The following is a 14,166-nucleotide window of genomic DNA, read 5'->3' as shown; positions in this document are numbered from 1 at the left end:
ATACTTTTTTATAGTTTCAATGTCCTTTTTTCTTGCTGTTGAGCATCCTTATAACTATTTACTTTAAACTCGATGCCCAATAAATTGCTTGCCTTCATATTATTTAGTTCTTTTTCCTGGAGATTTCTCCTGTTCTTACATTTGGGTTCTGTTTCTTTGTTTTCCCATTTTGGCTGCCTCTTTGTGTTTGCTTCTATGTATTTGTTAGATCTCATATCATTTCCAGTTTTTGTGGGTTGCCCATATATATACTAGGTGTCCTGTGGAATCCACTTGTGCAATCTCTATAATCACCAGAGCTGGGTGCTCCAGGAATGTTCCTTGTGTGGGATATGTGTGCTGTCCTGTTATATTTGGGCCATGATTGCTGTTGGCCAGTTCATTCATGGGATCAACCCTTAGGCTGGCTGGCTGTGAGGCTCAGCCCCAACCATGCTGTGTGAGCTGATGTGCAGGTGCTGACCATGCAAAGCAGAATTCCTCTCTGTAGGACTGGGTGCCTGCCGAGATCTCCTTTTGGGCCATGCTGCTTGTGACACTTGTAGGATTCTGCTCTGATGATCTATGAAGCTGGCCACTGGGTGTACTGATTTTGAGCCTCTTGAAAAGGACTGTGGTGCAAGTCAACATAAGATGCTGCCTGTGACTGTCCCCTGGCTACCTGTTTGCAGCTATAGTGAACCCAGTTTATAGCTGTGTCTGCTGGGTCTGGTTGTGCGGGAAGGACCATGCTGTGCACCAAGGCCGGCTTTTGTCTTGAGTAGCTTGGGGGCAGGTCACCAAAAAGTCTCAAGGCACGCTAGTGAGATCTGCCTCCTTCTGCCTACACCTGAGGTTGCCCATTAGGCTTAGTCACTGAAAGAGCCTCTGGCTGTAATCCTTGGTAGGGTGTAAGCTCCACAGGGTGGGGTGGATTGGAGGCCAGAGGGTCAGGCTTTCCTCCAGGCTGATGCCATACAGAAGGCAGTGCTCCAGCCAAAAAAGGTGGCATATGCACTATGGGAGAGTGACGCAGCATAGGGATCCTGGTGGTCGTCTGTTTAGCTCTCTCCCTATAGCTACAAATCCCAGACTTTCCTCACATGGCTCTAGTCTGCTCCATTCTCTCTCTGCCATAGCCCAGGGTGAGTGGCTGTGTACAAAATTTTGTGTGTTGGCTCTTTAAGGAGGTGCCTGTGTCTCTAGCAGACTTCAGACTTTCCCTGCCAGACAGAAACCCCAGTACTTTTCACAGAGAGATACTATGTGGGTGGCTTTTTCCAGCTCTGGCGCTCTGGGCTAGGGAGTCCAACTTGGGGTTTAGACCCTATGCTTTTCAGGGGGATCCTCCTGCAGCTGAGATGTCCCTCCAGAACCTCAGCCACTGTCCTTAGGAGAGTGGCCAGCCCTTTCTCTGTCTCTCCCCTTCCTACCAGTCTCAATGTGGCTTCTTCTTTAAATCCTTGGTTATAAGCCTTCTCTTTAGCTAGATTTCAGTTGGTTATTCAGGATGATTTTTCTGTAGTTACAAGTTGCAATTTTAGTGTGGTTCTGGGAAGAGGTGAATGTAGCTTTTACCTGCTTTACCACCATCTTGAATTTCCAACTTTCATTTCAGTTAACCACCCCCACCCCTACTTTACTTCTACTTCTAAGACTCACTTAGCAAAGAAAAGTATTTCTTTCCATCAATCATCTGATACAGTCACTAGATTCTAAACGCAGGGAAGGCTGGATATATGTGGGGCAGGCGGGAAGGTACTATCTGAGGATAGTCACTAGGTTTCTGTCTTGTATAACTCTTGTACAGTGTGATGCCCAGGTTTATTGGGGATGGTGCTAAGTTTTGTTGGTGATATGATGAATTGGGTGAAATCTCTTCCAGGTAGTTAAAAATATATTCTGGAGTTCAGGAGTTAGTTGCGGCCCAAGGAAGACTTTTGAGTCACTGTGAGGGGAGGTACCCATTGAAAGCTCAGTTGAGTGAGGTCCTATGTCAAAATCCTGTCATATGCCCATAATTTTTTGTGTGGCTTGCATTTTATTTCTGAATTACAGGAAGATAAAAATTCTCTTCAGCAAAACCAGATACATTTTATTTTTTTAGGAGTATTAAGAATTCTGTTTTTCATTATAAGTAATTAATAATTTTCTGGATACATTTGAAAGTAGATGGTTTGTATGTCAATTTTATGGACCTTTAGCAAATTTGATCAAAGTGTTTTTGTTTTTTTTTAAACTATAAACCCATACAAAAATAAAGTGTCCTGGATCACTGTTTTGCTAGGCAGGTATTAGCACATGGAAATGTTATTTCACGTGTTCAGAATGTAGCCTTAGTTGAATATATGAAAAACTTAAATACCGAGATTTCTAACTGGAATGATGTAACTGGCACATTTTGCTCATAGAATGTTTTCTCTTTAAAAAAAAAAAAAAACGAAACACAAAAAAAGGATCTGTGATAAGCTTATGGTGACAATTAAAAATGATAAACCTGTAATCCTCCCATATCAATTTTTTATTTCTGCCCAACAAATATCAAAATCCTAGCAGCTTAAAACCACACTCACTTATCATCTCTCAGTTTTGTAGGTCAGAAGTGATGCACAGTGTAGCCAGATTCCCTGGGCCTCTCCAGGGTCTCATCACAGAGTCGGGTGGAGCTGTGACCTCATTCCTGGCTTGCTGGCTGTTGGCAGAATTCCTTTTCTGGCAGCTACAGGCCACAGTGATTCTTGTTGGCTGTTGGCCAGGGGCCACTCTGAGCTCTAGAGGCACCTGCAGTTCCTTGGCATATGCCCCCTGGGTGATTTACCGCATGGTATCTTGCTACTGTTTAAGGTTGGCAAGAGCATGGCTTGCTGGGCATGCATTCTCTAACTTTTTAAGGGCTTACTGATTAAGTCAGGCCCATCCGGACTGTCTTTCTTTCATCCATTCATAGTCAGTTGTTCAGAATTCACACAGGAGTGATACCTCATCATATTCAGAAGTCATACCCACTTTCAAGGGGAGGTTATACGGGGAGTGTATATGATGAGTGAGAATCTTGGTGGACAGTCTCAGAATTCTGCTCCGATGCCCAACTTATAATTCAATCTCGTTCCTACAGATTAGCAAGTTGATCTTTGGATATTCATAATGCATTTCTCCAGTGAGTCTTATTTTATGGGGCAGTAAGTTGACAGGGCACATAGTCCACAAAAATTCAAATTAATTCATAATTGAGTTAAACTAAGACACTATTTGTATTTTTAATGCAAATATTTTTTAAAATAATAATTCAGAAAAATATAGTCAAACATGTTTGTATTTTTAATTTGAGTCACAGCAACACCTTTCTTTCTCTATATCCTACCAGTGCGGAATGCTTGCTCTTGAAATAACAACAATAATAAGACAAAGAATACAAATAAATAATCATCATTAATAAATAATAATACAAGAATAAACTCTTACATGTTCTCACAACTGTAAACCTACTTTTGCCAACCCCAGTATAATATCACTTTATTGGGAGATGGTGGTCTGACTAGGGTTTGATGGGATTAGGGTTGGGGAGACAAGAAAGAGGTAGGGCCTTGGAGGATCATAGGAAGGTTTTTGGTGATCCTTTCCTCTTCATGCTGTCATCTGAGTGGGATGGAAGAAAAGGAAAGTGTGCGAGAGGAGACAGAAAAAGATGAACATAGAGGATCCAAGGCAGCAGGAAGGACTTTTCTAGCCTCGCTCTGTGTGCCCTTCACTGCTGCCCTTTTCGGCACCAGGTGCTGTTAGGGTTCACTGAGGAAGTGGTGAGCATGTAACAGTGAGGACAGAGTGGGAGAAGTAATTCTTTAGTGGGAGGCAGTTCTTGCAGGGCATTGGATGGCCTTTTAATGGAAGGAAATAAATCTGTGGTATTTAAATTGAGGGTTTGTCTCTCATACATTCTGTATACACTCACAAAGCGGTTTGTTGAATTTGGAAGATACTGATTAATGAACAACCCTTTACCAGACTTAAACCTCTCCATTCAAAGTAACCTATCCATAAATTCTATTGCTTTTGTCTGTCTGTTTGATGCCAAAAAGGCAAGTTGAGCATTTAAAAGACAGGACATATGAGCAAAGCTCATGGGAACATGGATTGTGGAGCAGTTGCTAAAATACCTGGTATTTTCTTTAATTTTCTAAAAAAGTGTAATATTAAATATGTTACAATAATGACCTCTGTCGTAGATCATTTGGACCTGCTTTCTTTTACATTTCTTTGTTTTGTCTTTAGGTTTGATGAGGCGGCACTCTCTATTCAGAAAGAAAAAAATATTTATAAGGAAATTGAGAATTATCCAACTTGTTATAAGGTATGTTTTGAAAGTGCTTATTTTTGGCTTTACATTAGATTATTTTTCGCATTGGCATAAATATGTACCTATAACCAGATTTCATGGATAGTTGTAAATTTTTTTAAATAATGCTTTCTGGGTCTCCGGTTTTTGCCAGACTGGAGTAAGTCCATTCACTGTAGCCTATCCCTCTTGTTGATTACAACTAACACTTCCAGACAAAATACAATTACTTGAAAAGCGGAGCAGGATAATGGAGGGGAGTAAACACTTGGAGAAGGAACCAATATAGCAGCAGGTTTCCAGGATTTTTCCCTGTTCCCCTCATGGCATTGACTTAAGAGAAGCACAGGCTCCAGCAGCTAAAACTCCTAAAGAACCCATCTACCTCATCTTTCTCACCAGAGGAACTGGGAAAAGAGACCCTGCTGCTTTCCTCTCTTTTTTCTTCCCTTGACTTTGCTCTGTGGGGAAGCCCTAGTCGTGGGGCTATAGCTGTGGTAGTAGCAAAGGCAGTTAAAATGCCAGTGGAAACCTAGCCTCTTTGGCCAGAGGAACTGGGAAGAGGAGCTAAGAGAGCAAGGAGAAAACCCCAGAAAGCAGAGCTGGAATAGGGAATCCCCTTTCTGTGTGTGTATGGGCCCACACAAGTCTTAGTGTTACTGTCCAGCTGTGCATGTGCAGAACAGACCCCGAGGCAGAGCATGGGCTTTGAGAACTGCAGTAAGAGCAAACTGCTGTCCAGGGCTCATAGCACCCTTGCCGGGCTCTGGTGTAGGACAGAACCCGAGCAGCAGAACAGAGGGACTGAACTAAGACTAGAGCCACTACCAGCAACAGCAGACAAAACAAGCAGTCTGAGCCTGACTAGGATGACTGCCTGCTGGAAACACCCAACTTTCCTGAGAATTAGAGGACAGTCTATGCAGCATAACATTCACAGGGTGCAGGATGCTGCCCCAAGATAGTGAACATAGGAAAAACCAGGAAAACATGGCCAGTTTTCAAGAGAAAAGACAACTGGTGCCACCCCAGAGGTAACCCAAGTGTTGGAAAGATCAGATCAGGACTTTGAAGCAGCTATCCTAAGTGCTGCACGAGGCAAAGATAAAACAGGTGAATGAATGGAGGGCAAGTTTTTTAAAACAGAAACTATAAAAATGAACTAAATAAGAATATTACAACTGAAAGAGCAATACCCAAAATAAAATACTAGATGGGCTTAATGTGATAATGGAGATGAGAAGGGTCAGGGAACTTGAAGATAGATCAATAAAAGTTACCTGAAAGATAGAGATAATAAAGATTGAATAGCTGTTTTGCTCATAATATCTTATTAGCAACACCTTTGATCTCATTAGTGCTTTTACTGGCTTATAAATAGTATCATTGTTCTGTTATCTAAAGTTTTCATTCATTCTGGTTTTTCCTAGTATCTCTTTTAAGAACAGCAAACTATAATTCTAGAGTTTTGCCTTCCTATTTTATTCCCTTTTCAAGATTAAACCTACACATATAGGTACTTAAAATAAATTTTCTTTAAAATGTGTGGTGGTTGTCTAAGGCTCTGTTACTCTCTGTGGGCCTCACACTAGCAGTATGGAGGACCATCTGGGAGCATGTTACAAATAGCAGGATCTTGGGCTTGCTTTGGGCGCACTGACTCAAAGTCTGCATTTTAAGAAGATCCCTGGGTAGGCTCTACATTAGAGTTTGAGATGTACTATTTCAAGATATTTACCTCAGATGTCATATGAGAATTACTGCAGAATTTTATAGATCTTCCTGTATAAAACCAGAACTCTGAAAGCTAAGTTCCTGATGTCAGGAAATTTACTTTATTAAGTAGATATAAATTTGGACCCTAATCGTCTCTTTTGTTTTAGAAAACAATTGCTCAAGTCTTAGTTCATCTCCACAGAAATGACTACGTGGCTGCCGAAAGATGTGTCAGGGAGAGCTACAGGTAAGACGCTGATAGCACTGTCTTGACTTGCAGTGTTAACATTTCTATTAATTTGAGATTACTGCTTAGATAAATAATCCTGGCTATGAAGCTGGTTCGTTTTTTAAAAAAATTAACTTCATTGTGACAGGAACACTTGACCACTGTTTCCGCTTTTACAGCAGGATGTCTACAAGTAATGTTCTTTCTTGTATTTTTCTCCTGGGGACCGCCATGGAAGTGAATGACTTGAATGATTTTGTTATGTTTGCCTTCTAAGAAAAAAAGAATAACAAAAAAGAAAAGTTCTCAGAATGTATGCTACAGGAAGATCTGAATAAGGGATCTTCTTGTATGGGGTGTTTACAATGAGCATTCCCAACCTGGGCATTGTTGACGTTTTGGGCTGCGTTAATACTTTGTTTTTGGGCCTGTCCTATGCTCTGTAGGGTGTCTAGTCTCATCTTGGACCTCTACAGGATTGTAACAGTTAAAAACATCTCCAGATACTGGCAAACCTCTGCTGGGGAGGGGGTGCAAATTCATCACTGGTTGAGAAGGAGTTGGTGGAGATGTGTGACTTGTGCTTCCTATAGCATTCCAGGGTTTAATGGGAGTGAAGATTGTGCTGCGCTGGAACAGCTTCTTGAAGGATATGACCAGCAAGACCAAGATCAAGTGTCAGAGGTCTGCAACTCGCCCCTTTTCAAATACATGGACAATGATGTAAGTGGCCTTTTGGTTAGCTTTCTTCTTTCTTCTTGAGTGGAAGAGGCTTATTATGAGATTATCTTTCTTGTGGACTTGTGGGTTACTTTTCTTCCTCTGGTTTTGATCTCAAGATATTTCTCTGAAAGGACGTTAGCATTTTGCACTGAATTTTATTATAGGTTTAGGTTGTTTGAATGTCAACCATGTAGGTTTACAGCCAGTTACTTATTCATCTGTGTGGACCATATGTGTATTTTTAAATGTTCTTAAAGATTATTTATTTATTTATTTATAGACAGAGGGGAAGAGAGGGAGAAAGGGAGAGAAACATCAATGCGTGGTTGCTTCTCATGCACTCCCTACTGGGGACCTGGCCCACGACACAGGCATGCGCCCTGACTGGGAATCATACCAGTGCCCTGTTGGTTGACAGGCTGGTGCTCAGTCCACTGCTCCATACCAGCCAGGGCCATATGTGTATTTTTTAATTTAGCCCCATTTTTCTAGTTTCTTTCACTTTCTGACCTCTATATGTTGCTTAGTTTATTAAGTTTCTATTATTCTCACTGTCTGAAACAGACCCATCATGTAGTGGCCATTGTAGTTCAATAGACTTGTTGGAATTCCACTTCTGTGACAGCTAACTGTGTGATGCAGGTTATTAACTAATTGCTTCTAAGCCTCAGTTAACTCATCTGGAGAAATGGTTACTGTCTTGCCAGCCTGTTGTGAAGAGTAGATTAGTCTGTGCTCACAAAACAGCCTCACGCTCTGCCATATACAGAAAGTGGGCTGCAACAGTGGGTTTCTCTTCTTTCAGATTTCACTTTTCAGTAGGTTTGTGAGCACAAATTTATTTGATTTGGTCTTGCAACTTTAGTCTTATGGCATCAGATTAGTTTAAGATCTTAATTTTTTTTTTAAATCACAATGTATATAGAGGAACCATTTTTTGCCTTGATAAATTCTTAGGATTTTGTAAATTTCTATGTATTTTTTAAGAAATTGTCTGTAGCTTACAGTCTTCATTCACTCAGCAGATCTTTATTTTATAGGAACTATAAGTGTTACTTAACTTATTATGTTCCGATTATCTCAGGTTCCTAAGTGTGGCCTATAATTTGACATTTTTGCTACTTGTGTACCTGTCACATTATGCTCATGGGCTATTGAATGCAGAGCAATGTTGAGTTTTGTTGTGGGTGTTTTTCCATAACTAGTATTAGTTGTCATGAGGTAGAGAGGTAGGATCTGCCTTTTGTTGAGGTATTACATACAGAGATTGTAGTTATCCAGCTTTTGAGAACATGTTTTGTTTGACAGTATGCTAAGCTGGGCCTGAGTTTGGTGGTTCCAGGAGGGGGAATCAAGAAGAAAGCAGCAGCAACACCACAGACCAAGCCTGAAGGCACTACTGCCGCCGCTGCTGAGGAAGACGAAGATGAATATGCGGCAGGGCTATGCTAGGCTTTACAGAAAGGGGAAAATCCTGACATGCCATTCATGGACTTGGAACTTGTCTAAAGGGTATCCAGACTTCATTGCACTCATGGCTTTGAATGCTAATAAAGACTAATTTTTTAGTTATCATTTCCCCAAATTACCCATTGTACCCACTACTTGTGAAACATCTTTTTCTTTCCAAAGACATCAGAAGGAATTAACAAAAAAAAGTACTGTCACATTTTAATACAATTGATTTTGAAGTTTGCAAGCCAAATTCTAGACAAATTACGTTCCAAGGAAAAGGGACATAGACATATTCTTTTTCCTGTAATTTTTTGTTTGAGGATTTTATTTGCATTTTATTTGATAATTGCTGCTAAAATTAAAGGCTTACTAGTTAAACAAAATAATATTGTAAACATTTGTTACGTTTTGAAGAGGAAATTTATTCCCCATAATATCAGCTACATTTAAATTATTAAATTTTTTCAGAGGCAAGATTGGGGATAGGAAGCTATTTTGATCTTTACAATATTATTTAGCCCAATAAAAGATGCATATGAAGGTAGCATATGGAAGTGATTCTGTAAATGTCTTCAGTTCTCTCAAATATGGGTATTTCCCTCTCTCTCTCTCTCACACCTCCCCCCCACAACACCCACATAGTGACTGTCTCCAAACCCACATGGCTGTTGACTAAGCGGGAACTATTGTGGGGCTTTTTATGCATTCTAACAAAGAGGTAATGCTTCCATCAATTTATATATACCCTTTTTTCCCTCCAAAATAATTTGATTCATTTAGAGTTATAACAGGCCAGTCACATGTCACGGGAAATGCTGTATACCACCAAATTTTAGCTGAAATGAGAGAATTGTTTTGAAGTATTTACACTTAAAGTACTGTGCTGCCAATATTTTGATTCTTTATAGGTATTACCTAAAAGGTTATTTTGAAGCAGTCCTTTTTCACCCTGTGTGGCTTAGATTTATCTCCTAATCTATTAATTTGAAAGAGGCTATAAACACCAGCAGTGTGCATTCTGCAGGCAGATGCAGCCTAGAGCAGTGTCCTGTTTGCGCCCTGTCCCTCTCCTCATAGAGCCCTACCTGTTGCAAGCTGAGTGTGCTCACCTTTGCTAGACTTCCTGAAAACACTAAGGGGGATCATCACAAGTGGCTTTAGTCACAGATGGTTCTGTTGGAGAGCTTAGACAGCGTAACATTCTCATTTGTGTGCTTGGGGTGGGTGGATGTTACGATAAAAATTTTTATAGGAGGTCTGATTCAAGCAGTAATAAATTTGATGTTTTAATTCCTTAAATTGCTTGCATAATTTAGTGGGTAGCAGCTACATTTCAGTAATTGTTTGGAGATTAACTTTTACAGTCTTACTAAAGCTGTATTTAGGCAGTTGTATTTAATGACATATTAATATTTCAAAGATACTATCATTGCTGTTGTACCCTTTAGATCTAGGGAGAAACTTCCAGAGTCTTATATTAATGCTCATTTGAGCTAATTAACAGTCTGGTTAAACAGACCTAGCAGCACTTACGAGATAATTTACACTATTTGTTTACAGATCATATTATCCATTGCAGCCTTGGAAATTTTTTTTTTAACTTTCACTCTTTTCTTACATATTAGACAAAAACAAGAAATGATTCAGTGCATTCTGTAGCAGCAATGCAAGTGAGTCTTCAACAACATAAAAGTTGTACAAGTGCACCCTCTTGCCACCCTCCCTGCTCACATTTAAGAACTAATAGATGGACTTGTGGATGCCAGGGTTATTCAGCATGGTGTTGGGTAAAAAGCATTGGTTCCACATTTATGCATTGAATTTTTCCACCTACAAGTCTTTATTTTCAGAGAATAGTCAGAGTGGAAAACTTGTGTTTACAAAAGGAAACATTGTCATTACTTTCACCAAAGTGGAAGTCTGCATGAATATGCTCAGAATCTAATATTCAATGTTCTATTATACTGTAAGTACAGTCAGCCTACAAAATATATTTAATATATTAAATTTATTTGTATATATGCAGAGTATGGTATTTGTGCTTTATTCCTACTTTTTCCAGCTCTTTGATGAGTAGAATATTATATGTGTTGTTATGGAAATGCAGATTATTGGTTCTGTGGGATAATTATGAAAATAAAATTGAATCTATATAAATATGAATATTTCTTATTGTTCATTTTGCTTTGCTTGTTTATTTCCTTTTTTTCAAGGACACAGTCTCATTTATATGATTCCAACTATATTTTACAAAACAATATTTGTCTATGAAGTTGTATATTCTGCCTTGTGGGAGTTAAAGTTAAGTACCTTTGGGAATTACTTTAAACTATTTGGGCGTTTTAAGACACAGATTATCCAGTTACTATAATCCTGCACTATCTGCTACTTGGTGAGATGGATGCCTTTACTACATCTTCTGAAAGAAGTAATTCTTTCATTGAGATTAAGTAAGGTAAAAATACATGTTTAGAAGGCTAAGGAAACTAATGTGATATGGCATTGTTCTGCATTTAAGCATACTTAGCACCTTAATTACCTGTGGATTTACTTATAATTAATCATATTTTTTAATGCCTGCTATATAATGTCCATGTTTTGCATAGAATGGGAGTTAACATGATTTAAAGCTGGACTTTTAGAAGTTGGAGGATCACGTAGAGGTTAAAGTAGGGGAAGGAATGGCTCTCGGACATAATGCAATTTTGCATTTCTTTCAGGACACTTTGGAGTGTTCTGAGTGCGCTCCATGTTCTTCCTGGTATTCTGTAGCATTGAGATGAGACAGCTAGGAATTACAAACAAACCCATCTACCTCTACCCCCTCCCATTGTTTTATTAGGCTATACCAATAAAAGGCTCAGTATTGACTTTAATTTGCCATTAAATTTAAGGACATTAAAAATGTATTGAAAGAAAAAAGGACTGAAGCAAATAATTTTGAAAAGGAGAGCACATTTCTTCTATTTAAGATTCTTTTTAAAAAAATTTTTTTAATGGCCAAGAGAACTTTGTGCCTAGGAGGAACTTATAGGGCTTTAAAGTAACATTCAAAGGCACTAAATAAAGTTTCCCTAAATAATTAGCTACACCTTACAAACTATGCTAACTAAATTTCCTTAGAGTTTAAGGCTTAAACATTTTAAATTATATTTGCAATTTTTTTCAGTATCTGATTCCCCAAAAGTTTCAAGGGGCCTAATTAGGGCAGTCCTAAAACATTCAAAATCTTTGCAAACACTTAACTAACTTGTAAAGCTAATAAATTAAACTACATACCGTAAATGAAGTGTCCAGATTTTCAAGTACTGTTTGTGAACTCAAATTCTCAAATTAGTCACAATTAAATATTTAAAATGAAAATAAGAAGGTTAATATGTCAGATTATGTTGAATGTTTCAAGAACCTTAAATACAAACATATCAGACTATCACTTTAATTACAAAATTTATTTCTAGCCTAACAGAAAGTGTGATCACCATGGTGTTGACTTTGTCAGTATGAAATACTTATCTCTACATCTACCAAGGATGGATCACCTGACTTACCCAGGTAAGGGGAATAAATTTGCCATCTTGGGTAGGCCAGAAATACTTTGACGACTACAATACAGTTAGAGTTCAGAGACTAAGATGCAGACTTTGCTAAATATTCAGTAGTTGTAGGATGATTCTTCATGTGCCACATATGAACAAACTTGGGCCTTTTCTTTGGTTCTTGTCCTGTGTCAGTGGAGGACAGCAAGCCTGTACCTTACAGCTCAGGCTTTGGGGTCAAACAATGGACCACATATCTTTCAGGCATTTTAAGAACTTTATCCTGTGCAGTTTTGAGGGTTTTGTTGTTTGCTTTTTTTAAATAACCTCTTTCAACTTTTTAGCCTGATTTGGATAGACATATTTCTGCACGTATGACTAGTTTGAAGATCATTTATTTTTCTACTTGATTTCAAGTATTATATTTGGTTTCTGCAACTTCTCATATTTCATGGACTTTAGGCCATGATTCAATAGTCCTTATATTGATAAACTCATAATGCATTAGATGTTATTTTGATAAAAATGGAAGAACTGCTAAAGATAATGTAATCTGGATTATAAGAAAGCCATGACTCCCTAAAAAGTGAATTAGTCAGAAAGAGTTGGATTATGCTGTAGTGACAACCAACTCCAGAACCTCAGTGATTTAAAACAGAGGTTTATTTTTATTCACGTCTGTGTGCATCACAGGTCAGCTGAGGGCTCTGCTCCATGTGTCCCACTCTTAGGGCAGGAAAAGGGGACCCTGGAGTATCCTGCCAGCAATAAACAGTCCATTACAAAAGTGACACACTTGCCTTCTACTCACCTAATTGCAAAGAGGCTGGAACCTTCAGTCTCCCACAGGCCTACAAGGAGAGGAGAGTCTGCCACCTCAGTGACTACCAAATCTACTTGGGCTTTAAAGTACTTGTGGTCAATTATGTTGTTTTGGTAACTTTCCCTAACACTCATTATAGGATTTTAATGGAAAATAAGTTCAAGTCCTAAAGCTGTCACCTGTTGCCCTGTTACAAACATGCATAGTGATTTCACATGTATCATCATGTTAAGTTCTTTTTTTGTTTGTTATTTCAGGTGTTGTTTGTTATTTCCATTTTCTGGTGTTATTCACCTAGAGGAATTAATTTACTCTGAATGCTTTCAGTGTTAACATACTTAATGGGAAATGTCACTTAACTCATTTCTTGATTTTCTGTAATTCATTTGAAAAGAACAGTAACTTCAGCAGGCCAAAATGGAGTTTGAGCTTTTAATTAATTTTTAAGTAGGATTGTGAACAATCCATTGTCAAAAACAGAGATCTGGCTCAGACTTCTCTAAATGTGCATAAAATGTGAACTCCATTAAGTTAAAACGTGACCTCCAAGAGAGGAGAACCTTGATCCTCACCAGTAAATCTCCTGAAACAGTGCTTGTCTCCTAGGAGGCATTGAATATGAAATACATGAACAAAAGTACTCAACAAATGTTAGTCTGTTTTTATTAAAATTGGCTGGTCTCTAGTTGTGCTCTTTGGCACTCTTAGTTTCTGTTAACAGTTTTCAAACCACATGTAATGTTTCTATGGTTGTGGAAATGTTCTTTAACTTACAGAATTCTTTTTTCCCCTGCCCTCCACGCTTGCCTTGGAGGGACTGAACATCCCCTACTAGACATTAGGCCAGGGCACATTCAGGGTTTAAGTATGTGCTCTGACATAAAAGTGAGCACATAGAAATGCATTCAGCCACTTCCCTCCCAGGGCCCAGCAAGGTCATCTTGGGTGATACCTGGATTCCAAGTTTTCCTGGGATCAAAGCCAAATGAAAAAGTTGTTTTATTGCTGAAGCTAAGATGTGATTCGACTGTGATTTCACAGGGGTGAGATACATTGGAGGGGTGGTGACTGGGAGAGAAAAACCTGAAGCCAAGTTGGTTTGAACTGCCCCATTCAATAATAGAACTTGTACACAGAAAATTTGACTTTCCTTTGCACTTACAGCATTTTTTAAGCCCTTTCTAGAATTTGGGCTTCCCAGTTCAGGAAGTAGAGTGCTCTGCAGCTTACTTTCTTTGCACTGAGGACCTTGATGGTGAGGACAATCAACACTGCAGTACCTTATTGCATAGACAACATGTAACATTCCCCTTTCAGATTTCTGTTCAAAATTGAAGTCATTTTCATCTCTCCTGCTGCTCTCCTTCTTACT

At 38.9% G+C, this 14,166-nt stretch overlaps 1 protein-coding gene across 2 annotated transcripts in view; it reads left to right on the top strand.

The window, feature by feature from the left end:
* Positions 1 to 10,574, top strand: part of NAPG (NSF attachment protein gamma) — a 30,414-nt gene extending 19,840 nt beyond the window's left edge. For both annotated transcript variants that reach the window (XM_054587352.1, XM_054587351.1), the window contains 4 exons: positions 4,249 to 4,327; positions 6,196 to 6,275; positions 6,851 to 6,980; positions 8,289 to 10,574. In XM_054587352.1, the coding sequence (XP_054443327.1) occupies positions 4,249 to 4,327; positions 6,196 to 6,275; positions 6,851 to 6,980; positions 8,289 to 8,432 (433 nt within the window). In that variant the 3' untranslated portion in view covers positions 8,433 to 10,574. The remainder of the gene's footprint in view (positions 1 to 4,248; positions 4,328 to 6,195; positions 6,276 to 6,850; positions 6,981 to 8,288) is intronic.
* The last annotated feature ends 3,592 nt before the right edge of the window (positions 10,575 to 14,166 follow it).

The sequence above is a fragment of the Pteronotus mesoamericanus genome, unplaced genomic scaffold (genome assembly GCF_021234165.1).
Source record: "Pteronotus mesoamericanus isolate MK-2021 breed Mesoamerican mustached bat unplaced genomic scaffold, CSHL_Meso_final scaffold_118, whole genome shotgun sequence".
Classification (NCBI taxonomy): domain Eukaryota; kingdom Metazoa; phylum Chordata; class Mammalia; order Chiroptera; family Mormoopidae; genus Pteronotus; species Pteronotus mesoamericanus.
Note: the sequence above shows the minus strand (reverse complement) of the source record. Positions and strands in the feature narration are given on the sequence as shown.